General features: G+C 35.5%; 1 protein-coding gene across 1 annotated transcript; it reads right to left on the bottom strand.

Moving 5' to 3' along the window:
- Positions 1-354: 354 nt before the first annotated feature.
- LOC112028053 (O-fucosyltransferase 29) lies at positions 355-9,184 on the bottom strand. Its single transcript, XM_024060705.2, is given in 10 exon segments — positions 355-943; positions 945-1,184; positions 4,121-4,449; positions 4,963-5,065; positions 6,099-6,280; positions 6,585-6,774; positions 6,901-6,989; positions 7,261-7,337; positions 8,061-8,151; positions 8,311-9,184. Coding segments are annotated over 10 exon segments (1,797 nt in total). The 5' UTR covers positions 8,668-9,184; the 3' UTR covers positions 355-804.
- Between the last annotated feature and the right edge of the window lie 1,580 nt (positions 9,185-10,764).

The following is a 10,764-nucleotide window of genomic DNA, read 5'->3' on the forward strand; positions in this document are numbered from 1 at the left end:
TATGTCATTGCTGAAAGGCTGAATTATATGGGAGCACTTTCATATTTCACTTGGTTGAATTCCAGAATCAGGCTTTTTCCAGGCTAATATTAAAATTTAATTATTAAAATTTATTATTTTAATAATTCGATGGTTGGAGAATGAATCAATGTGAGTTCTTTACACGGACTGAGCTGCTGCCATGCAATTAAGTTCTCCACATGGTGCAAAATTGTAGCGTCTAGATATTGAAGCAACTCTTCTTTAGAAAAAAAAGGATAAAGAAAGAAAGAAAGAATCAATCGATATTTGATAAATGATAACGACTTACTTATTTACTATAATCTACGCTCATAGGTTGTCATCCATAGCAGGTTTACTAATGTGAACTATATAAATTGAATGCAAGCAGGACATAACGAGTCACAATATGATACATTTGAATTTTGTTGATGCAAGTGTTTCTCAGAATCCTACACAGCTGTCCCTAGAGAAACTATTTATAAACAATTGCATTTCATCACTTCAAGCTATACATGGACCCAACCCAGTCAATTCTGCAATCAAAACGGAGATACTGAACAGCAACTAATGGACCCAAAAAGATAAAAAAGCTACAAGATGCCATGATTGATTTCGCTGTTCTAGGTAAAATTTTGTGGCGGCATGATAAAAATTTGCCATACTAGAGATGAAAAGGCTGTTAGAGCCGTCACCATCTCTGGTTGATGTATGAACTAATTCCAACTACCACATTATATCGGGATAATTTTTTTCCCTATTCTCTCCGGTCATTCAATTCCCACGCATCCCCCTTTACTCTCTTCATTGTCCACTTGATTTACTAAGAAAGTTGGCTCTTCTGCCATGCTTCTTTTTCTGTACTGGTGGACTCCTCACCTCAACCCTTCGATCATGTGAATTTAATTTTTGCCACAGATTCCATGGCAACTTGTTCTGACTGATGATCTCCATTGTAGCTGGTTTCGTCATCATTGAATGGTTTCTCACAAATACAAGAGTACGGAGTTTCAAGGAACTCTCCTCGACCTGGTCTCATCTCATCTGGCTCTCCCATGAATCCTTTTTGGCATGATTTTACCTTTCTTGCAAATGTCTCCCAGTCCATCTGATGCCTTGCCATGAACAAAGCACTAAGTTTCTTCGCATTTGGTCTGATAGTCCTCTTATGACCCATGTACCTCCTACGATATCCATAAAATGAAATTAAAAATTTAACAAAGAAACAACATACAGAACAAGCAGAAGATTCAACAACAAAAGCAAATTAACTGATGAGAATTACAGTTATAACGATGACAATTTTTTTTAAAGCTAGGTAAATAGGGGGAAGGGAGATCTTTTTTTTTTGTTTGGGGGGTGGGGGGCGCTTGTAGGGTTTGAACACCAATGCCCAAGAACCACAAGAAGTGCTGGAACCAATGGAACATCCCTCAAACTCAAACCTTACATGTTACATCCATAATGCTGAGATAACATGCAAGAAAATTCTTGAGTTCTGTAATATTAAAATGTAAGAAATCATTCCAACAAGGGTTTCAAAAGAAGGCTTCTCAATCAGATTCTAGTGATCTCCACATTCAACAACAAAAGTGGTCCATAATTATTCAAATCCGAAATCTATAACAATTGCAACTTCCTAGACTCCACCCACCATCCATTCATACCCATTTGGTGCCCTATTTACTTTGTGTCTTTGTACGGAATCAAACCATCCCAGAGTACATTTAAGAGAACAACTCTGGGTAGTTAGAAATAACTGCACTACTTTATTAGCCTAGGCCGTGGAGTACATATCAAATGGGGACATAAATTTAGGGATAGAGTTATAGGAATAGAGAAGGCTAAATTATATTTTTGCCCCTTCAAATATAAAATAGGTCCCAGTCCCAACTTGATCCTAAATTTTTTGAAGTTTCAAATCACCCTTTAAATATTAATTCTGAGTAAAGAGTAATGTAGCCCTTACCGTTGAAATAGATGACATTGCTGTCACAAAAATTGATAGCATGGAAAACATAGAGACAAGCCACATCAACAATTTCTGTGCCAGCATCACTTTTGATGGATAAATGGAGTAATTTCTCAAAGGAAAATATTTTCAACAACCAAATAACTTTTCAAAATCTAGGACCTAAATTGGAACCTATCCAATATTTCCAGGAGCAAAAGTATAATTTAGCTGAGAAAAAAAATTGAAAGGATTACCATACAGGCCAGTACTTTTAACAGAACACTTGATACCTCCACAAAATTATATCACATTTTGACATAGATTCACCTCATTTTTAAACCATAAAGCGTTATCTTTTAGGGAGATTCTTTGAGTACTTGATTCCAAGACATAAAATTTCCTGCAACTGATTATCATATTATAAAAAAAAAAAAAACAGGTTGTACCAAGTGCATAAAACTCCCACTTTTGCAGGGGCTAGGAGAGGTGATTGGCAGACAACTTAGCCCACCAGTTTTTATTTTTGAGAGATTGATTCCCGGACTCAAACCCACAACTAGTCCCTTTTGGTATCTATAATATGATAATGTTTATCATAGTATAGATACCAAAATATATGACAAATTGTATTAACTTAAAATCAGGACAATATGTTTTTTTCCTCGCTATACTAGAACTGGGAATCTATATTGGTCAAGACTGGCGGCGTATGCAGCACTTGAAAAGATGCATTACATGTTTCGAAGTGAAAAGTCCCTCTTACACATCCCTAGCAATAGAATATCACCCATTTGTCAAAGGCTTCTCTTTTTAATTTCTTTATTTGAGAATAGCGGGAAGGGTGCAACAGTTAAAATGATGAAGCAATGAAAAGTCGGTGCATTTTCTTGTGATTGTGTATATATGCCAAGCAAAAAAGAAATGGAATAGATTTCTTACCTTCGACCTGCAAGAATCTTGGCCATATTTCCATTGTTATTAGTGACAAATACATCACTCTCATCACAGACAATGTAGTCAATGGCAGCAAGGCGGGAAGAGAAAGGAAGAAAAGGCTTCAACTCTTCATTGGCAAGAGTCTCCTTTGTATAAAAGTTTGGAAAGAGTTCCCTGAGAGGCTGCAGAGTCTCTTCACCACCATATATTTCTCCAGATGCAACATAGAGGTATGTGTCATTTGCAAAACCAAGTGCCCGCAGCATCAAACCCACTTCATGAGGAGTAAGTGGGCATTTCCCTCGCTTCCGCTCTCCATCAGGGCTTAAATCCTAAAAAAATAATGAGACAACATTTACTTCAGATTAGAAGAGATGGTAGATGTGATGCACCAGATTGACTGGATATTGATTGTGTGTGTGTTGCGTGGGTGCGTGCTAGATCTCACATCGGGCATATACTAGGTTAATTTGGGCTTTATTAACAACAAGGAGTCTCAATTGTGACTATACTAGTCATGTGGGGTATAATGTAGATGTAGCTAGCGCTTCTCCTTGAGTTGTTACATAAGAACTATAATAGAAGTCACAAACCCAGACAACATTACCAAATGTGTGTAGTCCCTTCATCCCACACACACAAGGTGGGAATTCCTTAGGGGTGGCCCCAAGATATTGGTTAGGAGTTTTGAACCCAGATGTGATGTGAACACTTCAAAACAAATAAATATTGCATATTTTACCAAGAAGTTTGACTTTTATTTGAACAACAATTTTTCATCATCAAGCCGTTAAGAAGAATATGAATATATTAAGACCATAAATTATTAAGGATAGCAGTCTCACTGGTAATGTTGCCCATCGTTTTCTTATTTCACCAAGCTCATATCTCTCTTTTTCACCCCCACCATAGTAACACCCGGAAAATGCCAACATATCAGGTTCAAACCTGTCATAAAACAGTTTCAGCCACAACAAAAGAACCCGAACATAAAAGCATAAATTCAATTACATGAAGATGTGCTAGATGTATGTATCTATAGAGTATAGACATGTTTGTTTAACATTTCTATGTTAGTAAAAAAAAAAAAAAGAGGGCAGAAGAATTTCTTTATTTGAGAATAGCGGGAAGGGTGCAACAGTTAAAATGATGAAGCAATGAAAAGTCGGTGCATTTTCTTGTGATTGTGTATATATGCCAAGCAAAAAAGAAATGGAATAGATTTCTTACCTTCGACCTGCAAGAATCTTGGCCATATTTCCATTGTTATTAGTGACAAATACATCACTCTCATCACAGACAATGTAGTCAATGGCAGCAAGGCGGGAAGAGAAAGGAAGAAAAGGCTTCAACTCTTCATTGGCAAGAGTCTCCTTTGTATAAAAGTTTGGAAAGAGTTCCCTGAGAGGCTGCAGAGTCTCTTCACCACCATATATTTCTCCAGATGCAACATAGAGGTATGTGTCATTTGCAAAACCAAGTGCCCGCAGCATCAAACCCACTTCATGAGGAGTAAGTGGGCATTTCCCTCGCTTCCGCTCTCCATCAGGGCTTAAATCCTAAAAAAATAATGAGACAACATTTACTTCAGATTAGAAGAGATGGTAGATGTGATGCACCAGATTGACTGGATATTGATTGTGTGTGTGTTGCGTGGGTGCGTGCTAGGTCTCACATCGGGCATATACTAGGTTAATTTGGGCTTTATTAACAACAAGGAGTCTCAATTGTGACTATACTAGTCATTTGGGGTATAATGTAGATGTAGCTAGCGCTTCTCCTTGAGTTGTTATATAAGAACTATAATAGAAGTCACAAACCCAGACAACATTACCAAATGTGTGTAGTCCCTTCATCCCACACACACAAGGTGGGAATTCCTTAGGGGTGGCCCCAAGATATTGGTTAGGAGTTTTGAACCCAGATGTGATGTGAACACTTCAAAACAAATAAATATTGCATATTTTACCAAGAAGTTTGACTTTTATTTGAACAACAATTTTTCATCATCAAGCTGTTAAGAAGAATATGAATATATTAAGACCATAAATTATTAAGGATAGCAGTCTCACTGGTAATGTTGCCCATCGTTTTCTTATTTCACCAAGCTCATATCTCTCTTTTTCACCCCCACCATAGTAACACCCGGAAAATGCTAGCATATCAGGTTCAAACCTGTCATAAAAACAGTTTCAGCCACAACAAAAGAACCCGAACATAAAAGCATAAATTCAATTACATGAAGATGTGCTATATGTATGTATCTATAGAGTATAGACATGTTTGTTTAACATTTCTATGTTAGTGAAAAAAGAAAAAAGAGGGCAGAAGACGTAAGAGAACAATGCATAAACAAACATCTATATAAATGCATTTTCAGAATACTGGAGGCAAGAGGTGGGAGAAAAGAAAGTAGTCTTATCATTGGCTTCTCTGATTTGGAATATTTAAGGTCAATAACAGTTCTAGGAACAGGGGATCTCCAAATAAGTCCAACTAGGGATTATCCACATATCAAATACAGACAACATAAATTTTGTATTCAATGTTATATGAAGAACATCGGTAAAGGACAGTTCTTAGTTTTATAATCAATTATTACTGGTTTTTTTTTTTCTTTTTTTGATTGGTTACTTAATAGTTGGTATCACACACACACATATATATATAGACACACTAAAATTCATTGGAAACATAATTTTATCATATTTGGCACACTGTAACAACAATCAATTGAATTTCACAGGGCAATTAAAACTTTGCATGCTATGGATAATGTGGATAATGTACATGTCTGTGGATGTCCAATAAGAAAAAAATTGAGAATATTGAGATTGGTTACATTAGTCACAGATAAATGTTCTCTGTTTGAGCATCCATGCCCCACAGATAATGGTTTACATGCCAGTTAAAATTTTAAAATATCTGTCCAATTTTATATTTGTTTAAGTTACAGGCACAGCCGATCAACTCTATCCCCCTTTGGACTCTTATTGATGCTGAAGGGCAGGTTCCCCCTGGTCCTTATTTTGTTTTAAATTATCTGTCCAATTCTATAATTGTTTAAGTTACAGGCACAACCCATCAATTCTATCCCCCTTTGGACTCTTCTTGATGCTGATGGGCAGGTTCCCCCAGGTCCTTATTTTGTTTTTCCTCCTTGATATATTACTCTTATTCACAAAAGGAAAGAGTTACAGGCACAAACCTCAAGTGAATTGCAATGAAACGTTTTGCCATCTGTTGCATTCTAAAAACTAGTCTTTGACCAAGCTCTTGTATAGGTTTTGTAAATCTTAAGGCATGATAATTAACCCGGCAACGCAACTTCTGTAGCTCTTCATCAAGATCATTTGCAAGTCTATAATCAAATTTCGTCAATTGCACTACCTGCAGAATTTCATGAGTGTTAATTGCCTCAACTGCAGCAAACTGAAACCAATTTCGATGAGGTATGATGCAACTAGAATACCAGAATTCTGTATTGACAGTTTTTTGAATCAAATGCATTCTCATTTCAACAACACCCCCCCCCCCCCAAAAAAAAAAAAAAAAAAAAATCAAGACTATCGGTCTTCAAAGACACTGAAAGTTGTGCCCAAAAATGATTCTGAAACAAAAAGTTTGATTAGGAATATACACTACAAAATTTAAAACAAGAAACATTTATTAAAATTGAGTGAAGTAGACTTACACGTCTCCTCAAAAGTATAGGGAGGACTTGATCAAGATAATATTCAGGGGCGGATTTCCTTGGGACACGCATAGTATATGGAGGTTTCTCCATTGATCGCATGACTTTATCAGGAACTCTTCTGACAATGGTCACATCTTTTGCAAGAGTAGAAATAAACCAATCAACATTAAAAATGTTGATGAAGTCACTGCATGCCAAATAAGGTGTCCTCAATAAGATAATTATTGTTAAGTTGATTATCTCATCACAACTTGGGGGGGCGTAAAATCACAATTAAGTCCCATTGCTAGCAGGTTTTAGAATATCAACTTACCTATCATCCTTCCAGTAGGAATGATGATCCAACTCGGGTACAACTAACGTAGCATTCAGAATCCGTGCAACAATGACAGCATCTGTTATCTGAATGCAGGAAATATATTGTCATCTCAATAAGGCTAGTATGTTCATTTTTTGGTATGAGTAAGTACTTCGTTGTAAAGACAGAAAGATAGAACCTAATTCAACCTCCCATCACAAAAGCCGAGCCACAATAAATAATTTTTGTTTTTTTTGAAAAAAAGGAAGTAAAGATGGCAAATATATTGTCATGTGTTCTTGTAATTGACTAATATAACTTTTATTAGATGGTTTCCGGTGAAAATTTAGCAGATCACAAGATAACTTTGCTTACTCCTGTTCTTTGTTGGTTCAGTCCTCCACTTGTTGCGATAAGCAAATAGCCATTTGATGATCGTTCACGAACAGCAGCTAGATTTCAAATTAGCAGTGTTAGTGAGAGCAATAAATGAACATACACGTAAATACATTTCAGGTGTTAAGTATGGGTATTTTCAAAAACGTGCACTCACTATAAAAGATGAACTACTAAAAGTCAAATAATGCACATAAAATTTAAACAGCTACAGTGTTGCACTGGAAATTTGTTCTGAATTAAAAAGCAGCAGCCTCAGCAAATTGTTCAAAACTAAGATGGGTAGTGACAACAATAGACACAGATCCACACGCGCAAACACACGTTTATGATTGTAAAATCAGCAAGGAGAGGAAGTCCAGCATGTTTGACCAGCAAAATACTTTTCCACAAAGAGAAGCTTCAACGAGCATTGTGAGCATCATGCCAGGGAACCAGTGAAGCACACGAGGAACAAGGGTGGCAAATTGCATTGCAAACCCCTTGTTAGTAAAAAAAAGCAAACCTAAGCAAAAATTATCTCGTAATGCACACACGTGTCTACAAGGAATTCAATCACTGCATTAAATTGATGAGCTAATGGACCTAACAAGCATATATGGTAAATAATATCCAGCCTACGATAAATTGTATTAACCATTGCTAATATTCAAATTAAAACAATTGCTGAGATAAAACACACAATAAGCAAAAGCCAAATAGCGTAAATAGACAAGTAATGGTATTTTGGTAGAAGATATATATATATATATATATAAAGAAATTAGAAACGAACTTACAAGCAAAATGACGGCCTCGCTCACTGCAACTGTAGAAGTACTTTGAGTACTTTGATTTCCATATGTCGATTGGCTCACGCCGACTCACATCCTTCAAAATTTTCCACATCAACTAAGCTTTGTCATTTGCAATGTTTCTAAACCAGCACAATCTAATTCACAATTTTAAACAAAGACACTAAAATAGAAACAAAGACACTAAAAATATATATATATATATATATATATTTGTGGAGTTGAGAAAAATTACCAGTCTAGAGTAGAAGCTGCGCTTGACCAAGCGCTGAGAGTACCATTCAAGATCAGAGGCCACGTGGCCGGTGAAAAGCGAAATCAAGCCCAAACCGAAGAGCATCAAGCCGCAAACCCAGGACCACGAGATCGGCTTTCTCTGAAACGACGTCGTCGTCGTCGTAGTAGTAGTAGGAGTCTGCGTTGGTCTCGAACACACAACATGCTTGTTATTGCTATTGCTGTTGCTATTGGTTTTAGTGTTGGCGTTGGCGTTGGCGTTGGTGTTTGTGTTATTGTTGTGACCGTTTTGGTTCTGTAACAAAGCCAGGTTCGCTGATATCACGCTAAACCTCCAAGCTTTGGCAACGCCCATCAATACCTAAAATTCAGCCCCTGATTTCATTGCTTAATTACTCCAAATGCCATTCCTCCATGGAGGTTAGTGTCTCTCAGTGATCAGAGTGAGTGTGAGAGGGAAAGGGGTATGAGTGTAAATAATGGGAATGTGGAGGCTAGGAAGAGTTTGAGATCGAGGGACTTGTTGTTGTTGTTGTTGTTTGTGAAAAGTTGAAACCCTAAATTAGTTTCTGTTTCTGTGTGTGAAAATGTGAATCACTGTGTCTGCGTATTTGAATGTGGGAGAGACTGTTTTAGAGGTTTTTAAGAGAGAGAGAGAGAAATGAAGCTCCTTTTTGTTCCGTACTTGTTAATTCGCTGTAGTGAAATTTAAAAATTACTGCCGGAATTTGATCAATTCTGTAATAATGAAAGTGAAATTGAAAATAGCTACGTACTCCGTAATCCGTATTAGGATTTGGGTTTTCGATAACGAGAGAGATGAGCGCGAGTGACAGAGAGGTTCTCCGGATTATAAGGAACGGAGAATAACTAACGGCGACTCATTTCATTTCTTTTACTCCGTTCTGGGTATTTTACATTTCTTGGGGTCAAATTTGGTATTTAGCAGTTCTTCAAAATTTAACACGTCTATCAAAATACGGAAAAATTTAACTAGTTTAGAAATCTCTCTCTCTCTCTCTCTCTCTCTCGTTGATAGCAAATCTAGTTAAATTTTAAATTGGAGTTTAATTTTGCGTCACGTATTTTATCTAATTTTTAAATTTGTGTGTCACATGAATTATTAGGTGCAAAAAAAAAAAAAAAAAGAGTTTAAATTCAATTAGATTCTAAATTAAATTTTAATTAGAGTTCAATTTTGCATTATATGTCCTATCTAATTTTTTAATTTTGTGGCAAGTGAATTATTTGGTGCAAAAATCAAAGAGTCTAGATCTAATTAAATTCTAAATTATAACAATGAGAAACCATTACATATTTAAGAAATTCATGGCTTAAAAAATGTGTAAGTTGTAATTTTTACACCAAGTTTAATTTGAAAACACACACACACACACACATATATATATGTAATTGTAATTGTTTTTAAATGTACCCGTGCATATGCACGAGTTACACAGTAGTTGTTTTTATTATAAAAAAAAAGTAACTAACTTTTCTTACTGCTTTTATATTTTTCATGAAAATAATATTTAAACTTTCTCAAAATAGTCTATTAACAAATGCATATTGTGTTATGTATGGGTACCTTTACATTAAAAAATGAGGTTTGTTTATCTTTCTTTAAATTAAAGTAAAATTAGCTCAATAGACACCACTAGACCTCCCAACTTGAAGAGTCCAAGTTTAATTCATTAGCATAATCTTGGCGAGTGTGGGAAGGGAGGATATCTGTATACACTTTGAATATTCAAAGAGGTCTGGATACCCTCATTTATTAAAAAAATTTTACACAAATATTAATATATAAAAAAAATAGAAAATCAATTTATATTTATGTGTGAGGTAGGGAACTATTGAAAATTGTATTTCTCTTTTTCTTTCAAAAAATGTAAACATATGTTTTTATTCATTAACAAAGCTAAATATTTAAATTTAGAAAGAAAGTTTTTCTTGAATCTCTAACTTATTACGTGACAATTCAAATGATCATTCTTATGCATTTTATTCATATGACTAACTTATAAGTAAAGATTTATTTGAGTCCTTATACGGTGAGTTGGAGAAACTTCCCTTTACAAGATTTGTCCTAAAGTTCTTTTAAAAAATAAAGAAAAAGATTTGTCCTTAAATTTGTCTTCAAAATACTGTAACTATTATCTATTTCACAAAACCCCGTTAAAACATTGGTAAGCCGCGTAAGCCATACTCCGTGGTGGACTAATTTGCCCTTCATACCGAATCTATTACACCGTTGAGTGTTCAAAACTTCAAATATGAAAAGGGTCTGGATTCAGGAATATCATTATCCTGTATTAGTGATAAAAAGAGGCTGTCTACTTCTAGTTATTAGGTATGGCAAAGATTTAGTACCATAAATTAGAAATGCATTTAATTAAGGTCGTAATCTGGACTATTTAGGTTACATTTATTGTTGAGTCATTAGCCATTC

Source organism: Quercus suber, unplaced genomic scaffold, assembly GCF_002906115.3.
Source record: "Quercus suber isolate HL8 unplaced genomic scaffold, Cork oak 2.0 scaffold_142, whole genome shotgun sequence".
Lineage (NCBI taxonomy): Eukaryota > Viridiplantae > Streptophyta > Magnoliopsida > Fagales > Fagaceae > Quercus > Quercus suber.